The 19207-nt window shown below is 45.4% G+C and overlaps 1 protein-coding gene across 3 annotated transcripts in view; it reads left to right on the plus strand.

Annotated features, from left to right (window-relative positions):
* Window positions 1-19207, plus strand: part of Cyfip2 (cytoplasmic FMR1 interacting protein 2) — a 120012-nt gene that overhangs the window by 81540 nt on the left and 19265 nt on the right. For all 3 annotated transcript variants that reach the window (XM_074057639.1, XM_020168155.2, XM_074057640.1), the window contains 3 exons: window positions 9138-9281; window positions 10255-10345; window positions 11336-11466. In XM_074057639.1, the coding sequence (XP_073913740.1) occupies window positions 9138-9281; window positions 10255-10345; window positions 11336-11466 (366 nt within the window). The remainder of the gene's footprint in view (window positions 1-9137; window positions 9282-10254; window positions 10346-11335; window positions 11467-19207) is intronic.

Genomic DNA, 19207 nt, shown 5'->3' on the forward strand with positions numbered 1-19207 from the left:
AGCTAGTAGAGAGGGTTTTGAATGTCCCCAACACAAAGAAATGATATATGTCTGAGGTAATGGATTTGCCAGTCACCCCGATCTTTTCATCACACATTGTGTACAGGTACTGCAATGTCACAGTGTACTCATAAGTGTGTATAATCACTATGTGACACTGTGTGTCAATTAAAAATACATCTTTAAAAAGTCATCTTCCTTCTTCTTGGTTTGTGGCCAAAGTGTCCAAGTGAACCCACAAAGGTCTCCCAGTGAGTCATGTCAGACATGATCAGAATATGAGGAAGAGCTGCTTGGTGAGTCATGACATTGCTCGGCCAAAGGTCCCTAGGAGTCATGGAGTCTTGGGGTACCTAGTGTTCTTGATCTGACAGGTGCTCAGTAGCATTCAGTCTTCCCTGTCTTAAATCTGCAGTAGTGCCTGCAGCATGCCACCTCGCAAAGGCTGATGGTGGCACCCTGCAGGGCATGAAAGCTTTTCTCCACTGAAAGGCCAATATGGGAGTTTGCAGGTGCCTTTTGAAAGATTATTTTGAGGGGAATAAAAATACCAGAGTTCAAAGGCCTGTGGAAGGGCAAGTGGGAACTCGATTCTTTTTCTACTGAAAGTACACATCTATTTTTAATGCTCCTGGGTAACTTTTTAGTCATGAGCCTTTTATTAAGATGCACAGAGAATGTGGGACCTAGCCACCCTCTTGTTTCACAGAACCAAGACAAGATACAGCATTCCTGGGGCCACACAGCGTATTAATGGCAGAGCTGGTTACAGGGTCTCTGACCCCTGAGTGCAGGCCTCATCCTGCTCTTCTGGGCTGTCACCACTTAGCAGCACGTGGAGGAGCCATTGCAGCTTTGGACGAATGAGATAAAAGCTCCCGTTCTTTCTTTATCAGTGGAGACGAACCTTCCTCAGCTGAAGGTTCTGCCCAGCCAGTTGGTCCCCAGTTGGTTTATATAAGCAGCAAATTCCTACCAGAGGAAATGGGCCTTGGTTGGGGTCCCTGCATCCTTTCTGAAGGTGGCAGTGAAGCCGTGGACTCAGTGCAAAGCATGGATTGTCACACAGGGAAAGTGAAGGGCTCAGGCAGCAGGCTTGGGAATCCCCAGGCTGGATATGTGGTCTTGGACCAATCCCCCTCACCTCCTGGTACCTTCATTTACTCGCCTATATAAGGAGAATGTCAGTAACCTGCCTTATGGCGTTATTGTAACAGTGAGATGGGCCCTTGTCTGTGAAGTGCTGGGCTTAAGGACAGTAGCTGTTGTTACTAGGAAAGGGTTAGTGGCTCACAGCCATTTCCTAAGTTGGTCCTAGCTTCATCCCTATGTGGTAATGAGCTAGGTTTGCATCCTAAATTGCCCTTTCCTTAAGTCAGCTTTACTGGTTTTATTTATAACATATATGCTCATGGTGCATAATTAAGTAATATAGAAAAGTTCAAAGATGGCACTAAGCCTCTTACCAAACAATTCACAAAATCACTGGGACCACATGGTGTATTTTCTCATTTTATTCTCATCACATCTCTGAGATAGACCTTCATGTCACCACCATACAAAGGAGAAATGGGAGCTCAGGAGCTAATGGGACTGTCACAAAGCCAGGTCACAGGACAGAGTAAAGATGTCAAGGCCAGGTTCACAGAGCCTGAGCTCCTGGCCGTCCCTATTGAAGCCCGGCTGTGCTGCTTTGTCCCTATGCCATGTAGCCCTTTCCACTGGGGTTGTCATATCTTTGAGAGGTAGAAACAGGACTTTGCAGGGGTAATGGGCTCCAAAACGATGGGAACATAGAACTAAATGCCCCTGCAGAGAACATCAATCACCTTGATGTAGCCAACAGAGCCAGGGAAACCATAAGTTCATTTGGAGAAAAACGATCAGCAAGGGTTTTCTCCTCTGAACATCCTGTGCCCTGGAGTCTAAGTACATCTTCCTAAGAGATCTTTCACTTAGGGATGATGTTCAATGTCTTAAAAAAAAAAAAAGGATTTAGGCTGGGGGTATGGCTCAAACAGCACTACCTAGCAAGCCCAAGGCCCTAATTATAACCCCCAGTACCACCACCAAAAAAAAAAAAAAAAACCAAATATTTTAACTGGTCCAGTGATCCAAATTAATATATGAAGTGAAACTTGAAAAATATATTTTCTAAATTATACAGAGTATCTTAAAACCATCTTCCAAGTGATACAGATTGTAGTATAATTTAATTATTTTAGTCATTTCTCTTTAGAAACTGTCAGTGTGATCTGTTAACATGGTCCTCATCAGCTAAATGATGCCCCATCTGAGCCATAATTTGACCTCGGAAACTCATCTTACTCTCGTGACTGAATGTACCACTTTAGTCATAGTCCATAGGATCCAAAGTCCCCAGGACCCAGGGCTGTGCTCTGCTGTAGTGAGCTGGGTGATCTCATGTAGGTGGAAGTCTAGATACCAATGCTTCCCATCTGGTTCACCTTGAGCATCCCACCGTCCCCAGTAATAGGACTTCTTGCAGCACCACCCACTTCGCTGCCACCACCCCTTCCCTGTGTCCCCACGGTGCCATCCTGGCTCCATCCATAGTGTCACTTCCCCCCCAGTCCAGAAGGTTCTTGCTACTCTCACAACTCGTCCATGTGGCAGAATGACACCTTTTGGTTCACATTGGCAAGTCACTTTGTCTTTGCTTGGGCTTCACATTCCTCTTCTGTGAGGATCCTACAGTCCCTACTACTAGCAGGTCCTCATCCTGGAAATACAATGTGCTTCAGAAAAAGGCCTTTGCACGTGCGATTAAGGCATCTTAGGATGGGATGGTGATCCCATCATAAGTGTCCTTCTAAGACATAAGTGCACACCTAACGGGAGTTGAAGATCAAAGTGGTGTTCTTCGAAATGTTATCATTCGCTGGTAAATGGATGGAACTGGAGAACATCATTCTGAGTGAGGTTAGCCTGGCCCAAAAGACCAAAAATCGTATGTTCTCCCTCATATGTGGACATTAGATCAAGGGCAAACACAACAAGGGGATTGGACTATGAGCACATGATAAAAGCGAGAGCACACAAGGGAGGGGTGAGGATAGGTAAGACACCTAAAAAACTAGCTAGCATTTGTTGCCCTTAACACAGAGAAACTAAAGCAGATACCTTAAAGCAACTGAGGCCAAGAGGAAAAGGGGACCAGGAACTAGAGAAAAGGTTAGATCAAAAAGAATTAACCTAGAAGGTAACACCCACGCACAGGAAATCAATGTGAGTCAATGCCCTGTATAGCTATCCTTATCTCAACCAGCAAAAACCCTTGTTCCTTCCTATTATTGCTTATACTCTCTCTACAACAAAATTAGAGATAAGGGCAAAATAGTTTCTGCTGGGTATTGGGGGGGTGGGGGGGAGAGGGAGGGGGCGGAGTGGGTGGTAAGGGAGGGTGTGGGGGCAGGGGGGAGAAATGAAGCAAGCCTTGTATGTACACATGAATAATAAAAGAAAAATGAAAAAAAAAACAAAAACAAAGTGGTGTTCTTATAAGCCAGAAACGCTGCAGCCACCATGGCTGGAAGAGGCAAGGAACAAAGTCTCCCCGGGATCCTTGGAAAAAATGTGGCCCAACCAACCCTTGAGTTGGGCCCAGTGATACTGAGTTTGGATTACGGCTTCTGGAAGGAAGTATGAGAGAGGAAGTTCTGTTGTTTCAAGTCACCAGGTTTGTGGTAACTTGTTATGGCAGCCTACAGAAAAGTACCTGGACAAGCCAGGAGGGAATTAACACGTAGAAACCCTCACAGAGAAGCACTGAATACTCGTGTCATCACATGTGTACCAGTTATAACAAAAAGTGATGACACTGGTTCCTCCAAAACTCTTAGTAACCAAGTCTTACCGGTGGATGTGACAGCTCAGAACTGGAAGGCTCGGTGCCCACCCTTCCTCTTGCCTTTACCAAAGCACTTTAGTTATGGATTCAGAGAGAAAGGAGCCTGGGATTACTACAGCAACTCCCTTGGATCATTCAACTGTGAGACAAGACTACCAAGAAGGAACTCGCCAAACATCCAGAAGGGACAGGGAGACATACCAGCAATTTTACCCCAGCTCTGGCGATGGACTTGAACCTGTTGCAGAACTGGTGATTGCATTGAACAGTCTTTCCAGCAAGGGTGGTGTTGTGCTATTCCTGTTCCTTAGTTGCAGTTACCTGCAGTGACATGGAAGAGTGGCGCTGTAGCAGTCTGGCCTGAATTACAGGGCTGTGTTTGTGGGCTGCTGGCATCACTAGAGAAATTGTAACCCAAACAGGAAATTAAATACAGTTTTAATTCCTCTTGGGATCTCTGAAAATGGCAAGTGTAATTGCAGAGAGCAGAGATGCAAATCGCTTACGAATTTGGTTTGCCAATTAAATAGGCCTCATTGTTTGGAGTGGCCAGCCATGTTTACCATCTGAGAGGTGAAGGCCTCGTGAGTAAAAGTCCATATACCACAATTTTAAATGGTTAAAATGCTAAATGTTAGATATTTTTCCCACAATTTTTAGAAGTCACCTAGATATTTCAGTGCCCAGAGTCCACCAGATCAAAGTCACTGTGGTTTTTTTTTTTCCTTCTTAAAATACTGTTTGCTTTTTCAGAAAATGTAATCTGTCACTCAGTAATAATGTAGCTCTGATTACTGAATCAGGTTTCTTTGCTTCTTGATTGTTTTTGTAGTGTGGATTTAAACAAGTTTCATTTGAAGTGAGTCATGTTAAACAAATAGGTTGTGTCATTAGTTTCCCCTTGGGCCCCTGGGTTGTAACCTGAGTCAGTGAACAGAATTAGTTCAGGATGAGAGATCAGTGGCCAATGTCCAATGTCCAATGCATTCCTGTTTTTCTTTGCCAAACCTCAGAAAATGCCCAGGCTCCCCTATTCCCACATTTTCTCAATAGGGCCCAGCCTCCTGCTGAGCCAGCAGGTCAGAGGGTGCCCTCCGGGGATGTGTGTGCATGCACTTTGCAGCATGTGTGTGTGTTTCCTCTTGCACGTGTGTGCTGTATTCTGGGGAGTGGGGGTGGGGAAGCCTGCTCACTTAAGAGGAGGATTTGGATTCTGCTCATTTCTTGCTGGTTCTTTCTGCATGAAATACAGCTTGGGTATCCACTGAGGCCTGAACTGCCTGTATAGATTGAATCCAAGACTGGCAGAGCCAACCCAAAGCCTCCTAAGTGGACCAAGAGTGTTGGGGATGGGGGCATTTTTAAAAACCCTTGCATGGTAAAATAACTCCTAAGTGTCTCCCCTCTTCCTAGAACTGGGAAGGCCTGCTGAACAGTTTCCATACATTTATTTGTGCTGCCAGGAAGTATTAGGGGAAACTTGATACCCAAAGCTCCTTGAGAGTGGGATGGAGAGACTACTAAGAAGTGTCCAGAAAGAGTCCAGTGGAGCCTGCACCTTGGCAGGGGGCGATAGAGCACCTCTATCTCAACCTCCATCCTAGAGTGAGGGGCTGCCCAGCAAGTGGGGATGCCTCCCACTTTTATAGCATTCTGAATATTGAATGAAGTCAGCATTTGGGGAGCATGCTCCATCAGCTGGTCCCTGCTCTGATTTCTATCATACCATCTAGTGGTGTACACACTGTGTTGTATAAAATTGCACCCCATGTCTGAAACTCCCCTCTTCACATTCAGAGAACCGTTGGTTGCATCCAAGACTGCTGGGGAAGTTTGAGCAGGAAGTTGTACTTTCTTAGTTTTTACTTCCTAAGGTTATCAAATAAAGTACTATTAATGGCTGTTTGGTTAGCAAGTGGTTTCAGTGTGCTAGGCACTGTGCTTGCTGCTATATGTATTAAACTTCCAAATACCCTAGTGGGTTTGGGATTAGCATCTTCTTAAGGCTTCAGAGTTCCAATCAAGGCTTCAAAGTTCTAAGTCATTTGTCCAAGAACTTCCAGCTAATGAATTAGAGACTTGCAAGTTGAACTCAGCTGGGCCTACCTAACGCCCATTCTCTAGACTCAGATGAAGGAAGTAAAGAAGTCAGAGAATCAGGCAGAAAAAAATACAGTAAGTAGTTGATTGTCTTTTGTCCCCACCAGGGATATCCATGTGAAAGCTCCACACTACTCCAAAACTCCTTTCATAGGACATATGAAAAGGGGACCATGGAGAATGTGCTTTTCTGGGTTTGGAGAGGAAGCCCAGAGTCCCTGATGTGAGTGAGAATGTGGAGCAGTCCACGAGAGCTCAGTCTCCCCATGGCTGTGTGCATGTGAGCACATTGTCCCCTGGTGCTGGACAGGCTCGAGCTACAGCCCTTGGCAGCAGAAATCCAAAGCATGGTTCTGCTTTGTGATGTTTGAAAATAAATATTACAAAGTAAATTAGACTATGACATAAGCAAGTGGGTTTTTAAATTTTACTTGTACAAGCAAGTAGGTTTTTAAATTAGACCTTTATATTTTTTACACTAACATGCACTATCTCTGTTGGTTCAGGCAGCTATAACAAGAATCCCATAGACTGGATGACTTAAATCACAGGCATTTATTGCTCACTATTCCAGGGGCTGGAAAGTCTAAGATGAAGATCAAAGAATAAGGTCTGGTTTACAGAGGCTCTCTTATATCTTCACTTGACAGCAGAGAGAAGGGAAGGGAAATCTTGCCCCCTCTTATGGGGACACAGATCCCATTCATGAGGGCTCAACCCTCCAAGGCCCCATCTCTTAATCCCATCCCATTGGGGGTTAGGATTTCAATGAAATCCTAATTTGGTAGGAACACAAACATGGGGTCCACCCATGCACAGTTGTAAGCATACAAAGCTTCATGAGCTCTGACAAATATGACATCTGTGCAGTCAACAACCCAGTCAGGTTGGGGAGCTTTTCCATCATCCTAGGAAGTTCTCCTGTGCCTCTTTCCAGTCAGGCCTGACCTCCACTGTGGTTGTGGTGTTTGGGCTCCTCACCTCTGAAGAGGGAGACAGTAAAATACAGAATAGGGCTTTGATGGTGGGGCCAGAACTAAGTTACATCACCTAGCATCTTAGGCCCCACACGCCCTCTCAGGCCTCTCCCCAGCCCCAGCCTGTTTGATAGGGTGGACTGTTACAGAGGCATTAAAACAGGTTTGATCCACACATGAATAATGACATGGCCTAAGCCCAGGGTTGGCACAGTCGGCCCCAACAATTGGTACACTTCCAGGATTGACTGAACAGCGACTTGAGTGGACATCGTTTGTTGAAGTCAGTTATATTATCCTCTCTTCATAAACGACTCCTGTCCATACACTTAAAAATTACATAAACTGCTGGGCGCCAATGGCTCTCACCTGTAATCCTAGCTACTCAGGAAGCAGAGATCAGGAGGATCTGCGTTCAAAGCCAGACAAATAATTCTGCAAGACCCAATCTTGAAAACAATTTTCACAGAAAAAGGGCCGGTGGAGTGTCTCAGGCGTAGGCCCTGAGTTCAAGCCCAGTACCGCAGAAAATAAATAAACTATGTCCCTCCCCTGAGTTCAGGCAGACTTTACCGTAACAGCACCTTGTCTTAAGTATGTAGAAAGCTGTTCTTTCTCACATTCCAGGCCTCACAATGTGTGGGTGTGAGCTTACCAAGTACTGTAATTCTGCTTGGTGAGTGAGCGGGTATTCTAATCCCTCCTGAATCCTTGTTATTAGTGGGAACTCTATTGTTCTTGGGTATCCTTATTATTAGAGGTGCTAGAATTGGGATGTTTGCTTTATAAAATTTAGGATAATTAGTATATAGCAAAACATACTTAAACGTTAGACTGAAAATAATTAAATCTTCCCTCCCTAGCTCCAAAGGGAGTAGAAATCTTGTAGACCTCCAAAAGCATCATTAGAGTTTCTGTTTAATCCATGTATAATTTCTACTTAGCCAACTAGTAGAGAATGTCATGTAATAGAATATTAGCTGTTACCTCATATTTGCATGTTCAGACTTGAGATTTTTGTAATTCCAAGTGGGAAAGCTATACTCAGAACTAAGTTTCGAAATGAAATGTTATCTAAAAACCTGAGCATGGCTCATTGAGAATGAACCTTTCAAAGTAGAACAGTGTGGTTGGAATAAGGATATGGGCTTTAACATCAGCCATACCTGGTTCAAATCTAGGCTTAGTTACCTACAAATCAACCTTGAGCAAGCTACTGACCACCCTAAGCCTGGGTTCCCTCATCTGTGAAATGAGGCTAAGAATGTAACAAATTGCAGGTGTTTGTTCTGTGGATTAAATAAAAATGTGCATGGATGACCCCACAAAGCCTGGCATGAGGTGCTCCATATGTAGCAACATTTCAAAACCAGATAATTTTACAGTGTCACCAACCAAGTGAGACTAATCAAGGGCCTGATGTTTTTGGTCACATATTCTTAGACAGGTATCTTAATGAGATCCCTCTAATTCAGTAGGGAGTCTTATGGGGTCCAGGAGATGATGGTGGTAGCCAGACAGTGGCCAAAGCCCTGGGTCCCCAACCAGCACCCAAAGGAGCAGCTCTACTTGGTGTGTTTTGCATATGAGCTTCCCTGTCATCTTTCCTTTGGAATGCTGCTCTGAAAGTTATGAAACCATTAATTGAATGCAACCCCAATCATTTCATAGAATTGGAAACTAAAGGCTTCAAAAGCCTGAGTGATTCTCCCAGGCACTCAGTCTCCTGACTCCCAGGCCTGTTCATTCCCAGTAGGCCCTGCTGTCCTGGATGGGAACAACCAGCAATAGATGACAATACATCAGTTACTCACTTTTTCAATGGCTCTTCCAGTCAAATTCTAGTTGCCAAAAATGTCTCTAGCAAAAGAAATCAGTCATTTTATCCCTGTCATATGGCTCAATTTGGAAAAGTCCTAGTTTGGTGTGTAGACAGTCATGGGTGGCAGGAGTCCCTGTCATATTTGCCTAGAAGCCCTTTCCCCACTTCTACTGGGGAACAACTGCTTCATCTAGTGAATTTTGCTCCACCCAGTGGTCAACGACCACACCTTCTCTCTCTGTGGCCACCGTCCTGCAGGCATATTCACAGGGTCCCTATGAATGACAGCAAAACATCTCCTGTTAGTACTCACCAACATCCATTTTAGGACTGGGTCGCTTACTTTGCCACAACTCCTGTTTTCCAGCCTCTCAACATTGCCTACAGCCACATCTACAGCTCCTACAGGAATTTCGTGGGCCCCCCTCACTTCAAGACCATCTGCAGACTCCTGGGTTACCAGGGCATTGCTGTGGTCATGGAGGAGTTGCTGAAAATTGTCAAAAGCTTGGTAAGGAGAGACCTCAGAGCATCCTGGGATGTGCCCAGGTGGGGAAGATATACTTTCTCTTTCTACCTGGGCTGTCAAAACAAATCTCAGGCACTCCAGCTCTGCCTGCAGAAATCACCCAGGGAATCCTAGGCCCTTGTCTCTTGACAGTTCCTACATATCCTGGTGTATTTCTGCATACCTTTGTGGCTTTGCTTCCCTTTTCTGGCCCTGAACTCACTTCTGTATTTGATGACAACTCAGAAGTCCTGATTTTGATCTTCAGGATCCACTGTACTGTATTTTTTCATCTGTCATGTGCAAGGCAGATTTCTCTAATCAGTCACCACACTTTGTCCCCTTGGGGTTTCTTGCTGAGCACTGTTACTACTATTGCACAGGCTTCATGGGAGTTCTGTATCCCTTTCCTACTGTTCTGTGTCTGCCCAAGTATGGGCATTTGAACCTTCATTTAATTCCCTATAACACTGCTGAAGCAAGGCCAAAACATGTAGGCAAACTCTTCTGGAAATCTGAGATGACAAAAGAAAAATAATGTACAACCAAGTCAGGAATAGCAGGATCCATCTGATAACTCCAGTTCTTTGGCTTCAGCTTGTGAAGCTAAATCCAGAATAAAACAGGAAAAGGTGGGAATTGATTAAAGAGGTCTCCTTTGGACACAGGAAGGAGGAAAGTGCCATGAATCTTCCATGCTTAAATTGGATAATGTGCCTGAATTTACACAGATTCCTGCCCACCTTTAATTTTAGCTCTAAGTCCGAATGTTACAAGCATCCCCAGTACCAGAAAGGGCCTGCTACCAGAAACATGCCCTCCTTACAGTCTGTAAGCCCAAGTAAAGCAAGAGCTCCGGTCTCTTCGAAGTGACTCCACAGAAGTTCCATGCCACCAGTAGCCCAGCACTGGGCCCAGTGGTCCACGCTTACAGTGGCAATGGACTGACTCACTCTTTTGCACTCTTCTTTTGTAGCTCCAAGGCACCATCCTCCAGTACGTGAAGACACTGATAGAAGTCATGCCTAAGATATGCCGCCTACCCCGGCACGAGTATGGCTCCCCAGGTTGGTGATGGGTAAAGAATGGAAAGCGATGCCATGGTGGGGCGGGTCTCTGGTTCCACCTTGGACTCTTTGCTTCTCTAAGCTGCGGTGAGCTGACAGAGCTTTGTATGCAGCCCGGCCACCATCTAGATAGCTTGAATCCATCTCAGCCCTAAGCAATAGCATCGCCCTCCATCGCTGGAGAGCAATGATGCCTGCTGGACCTGGACCGTGGAACAGGAAGGGTGAGCGTCTAAGTAATAAATAACAAGGTTTCCACGTAAAGGTGTTCGTGAGCTCGGCACTCCTAGGTGTCTCCCCCCACACACCCCCCCCACCACTTGCCCACTTGGAGGAGGCTGGTGTCCTGTGTGGTGGTGCCAAGTTACAAAACTAAGGTGAGGCAGAAGTAGGCATTTTTTACCACTCAGTATGGACCTGAGAAATGGGGAAAGATAAAGAATGTGAATTCAGTGCCTGCTGTTTTCCTCCAAAAACCAAGATGTCCTCCAAAAACCACGTGTGCTTGTTAAGTGTGGCCTGTTCATTATTAAAGGGATGAGGCTGAAACCACTGGTGTCCAATCCCAGCTCTCCACTTACTAGCCGTGTGACTGTGGGCGTGTCACTTAGCCTCTGAATCTCATCTGAAAACATGGGTAGCAGTGCCTCGTTTATGGGAAATAATTGAGACATTGCAGATAGAATACCTAGCTCAATACCTCTAAATATTAATTCCTGGAGCAACAAATGGACCGATGCTCCTCCATTTCCCACATCCTCTGTGGATGTGTTTTATTTTGTTCCAGGTAATAATTTGTACCCCCTTCCCAAGTTTTTTCTAGTACTGCCCCTGTAAGAAATTCCCCTTTGGGCCCACATATAGAGGGACGTATGGTTTGACCTTTTGCCCTCTGAGAGTCAGGTCTGGGTCGACTGCTCAATGAGCACGTCCCATAAACCTGGCTGAACAGTGTCCATGTCTCACTGACCATTCCCCTTCCTCTCTCAGGGATCCTGGAGTTCTTCCACCACCAGCTCAAGGATATCATCGAGTACGCAGAGCTCAAAACAGACGTGTTCCAAAGCCTGAGGGAAGTGGGCAATGCCATCCTTTTCTGCCTCCTCATAGAGCAAGCTCTGGTGAGTCCAGGCCAGGGCACCGCCACCCCACCATGAGGTTGCAGCATGGGTGTGTGCTCCCTCATTATATGTCCAAGCAGCTCTGTGGTCAGAAGGCTAGACAGAGTAGCGGTCCTATAGTTAGACAGACCTGGGTTCAAGTTCCAGCTCCACCACTCACCAGCTGTGTCTGGACCTTAGTGAATTTATTTGCCCTTTGTGCACTAAACGGTTACTCCTTAGCCTCCATCAGCTGGACACTGTGCTGACTGAGGCAGCAATAGCTGGCCCCAGCCTTGTCCTGTATGTGGTGACATAGAAATGTGTTTAGAATGACAGTAGTGCTATAAGGGGGAGAGCGTGGAGTCCAGTGGGGACAGAACCCAATGTGATTTGGGGTCGGAGGGGGATTTCCTGAGGAATAACCTGGACAGGAGGAACTTCCCTGTTTAAGCTGAGGGAGAAGTACATAGTGTTATCTTCATGTTTTTGTGATGAAAGACAATGGTTTCACCCTACCTGGGACTTTAAAGGCTGAAAAAGAGACAGTAGAGCTATGTAACTGGTAGGCGTTGTCAAAAGAACAAAAGCATATCTCCCTGTCGGGTGCCTCTCAGAGCCAGCCCCCTGCTGCATTCCCTCTTCTGTGACTGCTTATTCAGAAGCTGTGTTCTCCATCCTCTTCCCTCCATGTGTGGTGGGCAACTGGAGCAGTGGGAGGAAGTCAGGAAGGATGTCGTTGGGGGTGAGGGGGAGATACATAACTCTTGGGGTGCACTGTGATGTGCAGTTCTCGGGTTGGAGAATGGCCCTGAATAAGAAACAGTATTGTTGTCATCTCTGTTATGGATAGGGAGACAGCAAACTACACAGTAAGACTGCAGATGGTGACAGGTGCTGGCAGGGCAATAGCACAGATGGAGGGAGGACCCCAGGATGAGCACAGAGGCAAAGGAGACTGAGGTGGGGAGCAGCAGCCAGGTGGCAGGTTCCTTATACCCCGTGGCACACTGCCTGTGGGCTTGTGAGCAGGAGGGGGAGGGGAGCTGATGTTTTCAAAAAGCTGAAACCTATGCGGTTGCCTATTGGGGAAGGACCTATTAGGCAGAAGTGGAGGACGAGCTATTTGCAGCCGGGATCACCATGGAAGCAGCAGGTCTGTGGGGAGGGGTAAAGGTCAGGGGAGATACAACAAAGGCAGAGATGTCTGAGAAGAAAGCAGTGGTAGGAAGAGCTTTAGAACAAGAGCCAGAGAAGATTCTTTGCCCGTGGCATCTGTGTTCTTGAGTTAAACTGGGGGATTTGGACCAGCGGCTGGCTCAGACAGGTGCTCTGAAATGAGGACTGTGGCTCTTCCTCTGTTGCCCCTGAAAGGGACTCTGGAAAAGGCTGATGGCTCCTCTTCATAACAGGTTTAGGGGGCCTGGGTTGCTATAGCAACGTAGCCTTCGAAAGTCACAGGGATAAGTAAAGAAAACCGCTCCAAGGCCTCAGGAGCACCCAGAGAAGGTGGAGGTGGAGAAGGAGGCTCTGCAAGCACCTTTCATGAGCGTGACTTGAGAGCACCCTTCAGACCAGGAGGCAGGCAGCATCTCAGGAGGACTACAAGGAAAGGAAAACTGCTTCTCAGTCCCAAAGGCCTTCCAAGCTGACACAGACCCCTCTCCCCAGACCCCTTGGATTCCTAAGTGAGGAAATAAGAGAGCTAGAGACAAAAGCAACTCACCTGGAATGGCACATTGGCAGCAGGCTGAAGCTTAGGTGGCCAGCTCTAACCTGGTCCTTGGTGGCCAAGTAGGGTTGGGGTGACACAGGTAGGAGAACCAGGACTCACCACAGCTGTGCACACTGCTGTCTGCTTTAACAACTGAGGAAATCACCAAATAAGACTGCTAAGACTAGGAAATGGGAATTAAATAATCAAGAGGTATATCAATTCTTCTCACTGAAGAGGAGTACTAATAGCAAAACGAGACATTAATGGTAATAGCTACCCATCAAGGAAGAGCTATGCAAACTTTGAACCATCCATTCTTCTGGAAGACTTGGAAGCAGTTACAAAGAGCAAGGTACTAGAGTTGCTTTCCACATATCAACCTAAGGAATGGTGAGAGATGTTGAATAAGAACAGTGTGATGTCTGTCATCCATGCAAAATAAACAAAACCCACAAAATAACACTGCATGAAGGGAAAATGTAAAAAATAGCATGCAAAGTAGTCAACCATCATTTTCTCTAGGTGTCAGGGAGGACACCAAGCCTTGGAAAATGTAGCGACGTATTACTGAGATAAAAATCAATTTAAAATAGTAGAAGTATTTTTTAGGAAAAGATAGAGAACTGAAACGTGCACAGCAGGGAGAAGACTTCTCTCCATTTTTCTGTTGTGTCGTCTGCATTTATCTAATAGGGTTGCAGAGTTCTTGCTCTCATTGTGGGTTCCGAATTGAAAAATATGCTACAAATGCCTTCTCTGATTCTATGGCTTGCCTTTAAAAAAAAAGAAATAACTATAAATTAAAAAGGTTGGCCACATGGACAAAAGTGTATTTTCTTTAACTTGTGCTTAAATGATGTTTGTCAGGATTCAGGATGTAGTATTAGTATAGAAACTCATGAACCTTTGGGGTGTTTAGTAGGGGGTGTTTTTAGTTAAGGTGTAACACACATAGCAGTCAAATGCATCATAGCTTGACACGGATGGGTAACCCCTACACACAGACAAGCCACATCTAGAAACAGAACATTTACAACGCCAGAGGCAGTTCCTTCATGCCACCTGCAGTACACCCAAAAGCAAGCATGATTCTGACTTCTGCCCCAGAGAAGTTTGCCTTTGGCCTTAATCTAAGTGGAATTATGCAGCACATTTTCCTTTTTCTAATTGTTCTGTCATTCAGCCTTCTGTGCTGTTCACACTATGAGGCATTTCTCATTGCTAACTTGTTTTCTCATTGCACGCATAGAAGAACTGAATCATCCATTTTACTGCAGGTGGCCATTTGGGTTGTTTGCAATTTGGTGCTATCACAAATATGTCATGAATATTCTTGTGCATGTCTTTTGGTAAAGAGATGCTCTCATTTTCACTAGGTACACAGTTGAGCTTCAGTAGGCAATTTTACAAATTAGTTATGTCAACCTATACTCCCACTCAGCAACAAAATTAGTTTGAATTTCTTCACATCCTCACGAACCACTGAATTTGTCTATCTTTTTCATCATAGCCATTTTAGTGGGTGTATCTTGATCTCATTATGGTTCTGGGGTCCTTTTCCAAGTGTTATCAGCCATTGGGACACCCTCTTTTATAAAGGATCATTCAACATTTTTGCTTCTTACCGGGTTTTCTTTACTGGTCTGTAGGCATTCTTTATTTATTATTGTGGTTTATCTGTTGATGAATAGTAGTTTGTAAGAGTTAGTGTGTTTATCTTTTTTCCTTTATTGGGACTCTTGGGACTTGCTTAGAAAAATCTTCCCCTTCCTTACTCTAAAGTTATGAAGATAGGTTTTTAGAATTCAGCCTCCTGAGGCTAAATAGACCTTGAAGTCTATTATTTACCTGCAAAGGATGTTTGGGTCTAGTGGGAGGTAGAAATCCAATTTTATTTCTTTTCATATTGAAATAACCTCTTCCCTCCATCTGTAGGGTTAATGCAGTGTTGATTGTTTTGTTAGACATGGTCCTGCTATGTAGCTCAGGGTGTCCTCAAACTTGAGATGCCTCGGTCTCCCAAATGCTGGGATTATAGGCATGCACCACCCCATCTGGCTTGTAGTTTAACAAGTATGCATAAATGCTTTGGTCATAGTGGGCTCTTCAGTTGTCAAACACAACCTGAAATGAATCAGCACGTGTTAAGTGTCCGATGAGGCATCTCATGTTTTTAAAGGAAAGCGTGATGAACACCCAGCGCGTCTCTGGCCTCTGCTAACCTGGAAAATCCTAAGATGGTCATTAGAGAACTGGCACTCACCAAGCCTTTGTTCCCATGGTGTGTGATTTTCTAGACATCAGCTGGTTGTTTCTTATGCCCACACCAGCAGGGTAGGGCCCTGGTGGAATGTGTGAGCTACAGAGGGCCCAGTCCCTGGGAAAGAGACAGCCATTTGCTGCCTTCTCTTACAGGGCTTCCCATCACAATTTGTCCCTGTCACTTATTTCTTCTCTCTGTGTGGGAGAGTGGGCCACAGTGATACCACTCAGTCACTGACAGCATTACCTTTTCCAACCTCACTGATTTCAAATGCCAGAATTTGAAAAAAAAAAAAACCCAGGTCCTCTTCCTCAGACTTAGCTGACCCTGGGACCAGACAGATAATCCTTTGTTGTAGGGTAGGACGTTGAGCAGCAGTTCTGGACTCTGTCCACTAGGTGCCAGTATGTCCCCCTCACATGGGCCAGCCAACAATGGCTGCACACACTGCCTTACTTCTTTGGAGGACAAAGCCTACCCTTGGTGAGATCCACTCATGTTAGAGCAACTTCACATTTTGCAAATGGAAAAACTGAGGCTCCAGGAGGACACTTATTTTCCCAGGGTCACAGCTAGTATGGAAGTTAAGATGAGAATAGAAAGATACCAAATAGGAAGATCCATCCATAACATCATGCCCTCAGGTAGAGAGGGCGTGCACAGAGCTGGTTACCTGCTCAGGTATGGACGATGCACACCTGAGTTTTGCAGCTTGTTCTGTTTTTGAACAGGTGGGTCCAGCCCTTGGTCTCCTGTTTCCACTGTGTAGTCCCTTTTCTCTAATTGTTTTCCTTATTACACAATAAAATCAATTCATGAACAGAAAACTCAGAACAGAAAGAACAAAAACCACATTACCATACTACAATAATCACTGTTCATTTTCCAAAGGATATTCTTCCAGATGTTTTCTTCTTCTGACATAATTATTAACTTTTCTCATAAGGAACTAGTTTGTTGGGTTAGTTATAAAAGTCATATTTGCCAAGCTTAGAAGAATGGTTCCCACTGTGGGCTGAGATGGAGTGGGGACACTTTTTACTTTCCAGTCTCATTTTCCTTAAGAGGAAATGAACAGAACCTGTAAAGTAAAAATCAAAAACCCACCTTCAACTGCCCACCTCAACCCTCACATTACCACCTATACCTGATCCAAGGTTACCTAGCCCATTGCTCCAAGAAAAGCCACCTCCAGCCACCCAGGAAATGCATTCTGTCCCTTCACACAGGCACCCTCAAGTGGCACCCTGGGTTTTCTTTGTGGGGTGTTGCTCCCTGGCTAGCTTATGTTCTGGATTGAAAACAAGCTGGTGTGTTGGCTCATACCTGTCATCCTGTCTACTTAGGAGGTAGAGATTGGGAGGATTGTGGTTCAAGGCCAGCCCAGGCAAAAAGGTAGCAAAACCCCATCTCAGTCAACAAGGTAGGGTGGCTCACAATGGTAATCTCAGCTACTCAGGAAGCAAATGTAGGACAGCTTTGTTCTGAGGCCAGCCCAGGTCCTATCTGAAAAATGGCTAAAGTGGTAGAAGGCTTGCCTACCCAGCATGAGGCCTGAGTTCAAAACCACAGTACCACCAAAAGGAAAGAAAATGAGCTAGGCTCTGCACTGTGGCAGCAACTATATTCCCACTAATACCGGCCTTCCAGGTGTATTTATGTCCTTTCAGACACGGCCTAATGTGGAACCCAAATCTGCCAGGGCCATCAACAGATCCAGACTTGGCAAAAGGGTGTGATCTATGGACACAGAGGAGAAGATGGGAAGACTTCGCACGCAAGAGTCCTTATGTTTGTCCAGCCCTTAACCCAGGCCCATTGATCTGACTGAGGGGAGGGAGTTTTCAGCCAGGTCCTGGGTGATAGATGGAAACGGACCAGCTTGTCCTCTAAAATAGACACACCACCATTCAATTTTGAGACCCACTGATAAGTCACCTTCATCCAAAGCCTGCTCAGTCCTTGCAATTTCATTAGGCTTCCAATAAGAAATCAGAGCCCAGGTTATATAGTCCTGCATGGATGCATTTTCTATGAGGAGAACCCACTGGCCAGAGTGCCTGGAAGCCAAGGACTCAGTGTCGTCATGCTGCTGAGTTACACTGTGGACTTGTAAACCAGGCAGGCAGCGGTGTGATGCTGAGGTCTCAATGTGGATTGCTCGGTAGAATCTCTTGAAAGCTTCTCCAGAATCCTGCTGTCTGAGCCCCTCCCTCTCCAAGGAAAACAAAATGATAGAGAGTGGTCCCAGGAACTCTACTTACAGCCAGAGTGGGCAACCCAGATCTTGGAGCAGGGCTGCCCTCTCTGCAGAACACTAGTATGTACACATCACTTGTTTAAGTCAATCTTTAAACTTATGTTTATAGGAAACTATTGCTTCCATTAAAAAATTATCCCTTGCTATCATTAGAAAGCAATCAGAGTACAAATCCAATAAAGATAAAACACAGCAAGCACTCAGAAGTGGGGCATTTACCTGGTTTTAATCCCTAGCACTGCCAAAAAAGATCCTTTTTTTGGTGGGACTGGGGTTTGAACACAGGGCTTTGGTGCTCTACCACTTGAGCCACATCCCCAATCTATTTTGCTATGGTTATTTTGGAAAGGGTGTCTCTCAGACTGTTTGCCCAGGCTGGCCTTGAACCATAATCCTCCTGATCTCAGCCTCTTAAGTAGCTAGGATTACAGGCATGAGCCACCAGCTCTGACTAGAAAAGAAAGATGAAACAAAATAATAAAATTCCAGCAGATTAGAGCCTGCCTCCGCTCTAAGCCTGAGGGCTGCTACTCACTGTTAAAGGCAAAATGAGCAAATGTTAAAAAGGTGTATTAACACTGTGCTGGTTCCAGATGATGACTTTCTCTTTATGCTGTCCTAAAGATAGATAGGAATTTCAAAAGGAAAGAGTGGGTCATTGTTCTTAACCGCCTTTCCTTGAACCTCTAACCCTCACCTGGGAAGACATCAGCATGCACTTGAGGCAAAGCCACTTTCTAGGCCAGAGCTTCTTGGCTACAGGTCTTTCCTAGACATGATTCTGTTCCAGAATAATCTATATTCCCTTAACAAATTCAGGGCACAGGAGAAGTGGTGGAGGCGAGACATAGGGGAGGCCCAAGTTGAGAAAGGTGCCCACCTGCAGGCCCCACAGGATGGGGTATGCTTACATGGCTGACACACTCAGCTAAGACTGCAGAGCACTCCTGGAGGCAAGAGGCACATGGAGCAGGGCCTGATGGAGGGGCTTGTTCGGTGAGCCCTGCCCTGCAACCCAAGCCTCTATCAGGAGGGGGGATTGTGCCATGCCACATTTCATGCACAGGGGGGCTGGGGTGGAGCCTAATTTCTGGCCTGCTCCTGGCCCTGTCTCCTTGGGCTTAACATCCCTGTGCAAGAACCACAGTGTGTGTCCATATAAGGGAATGTTTGGAGCACTGGGCTGGAGAAGGGATCCTGTGGCCAGTCTCAGCCTCTAATTTCTAGCTCCTTTCTCTTCACTTACTTGACAAAGACAGAAAGATAATACATTGCAGTCACTTGTCTTTGTTGCCTCAAAACGTAGAGCTAAAGGTTATTTAAGAAAATATCTTTTGAAATTGGTATGAGGATTCCTTTTAGTCAATCAGCTGAAGATAAAAATGGTTGTTTTTCACTGAACAGCAAAGCCTCCCTCAAGTTAGACTCTAACACTGTTCCACAAACTTGGCATCCTTAGATTCAATTGAATTTTTTTATATATGTACACAGAATCTTTATGCTATATCCTTTAACCAAGAGA

The sequence above is a fragment of the Castor canadensis genome, chromosome 16, assembly GCF_047511655.1.
Source record: "Castor canadensis chromosome 16, mCasCan1.hap1v2, whole genome shotgun sequence".
Taxonomy (NCBI): domain Eukaryota; kingdom Metazoa; phylum Chordata; class Mammalia; order Rodentia; family Castoridae; genus Castor; species Castor canadensis.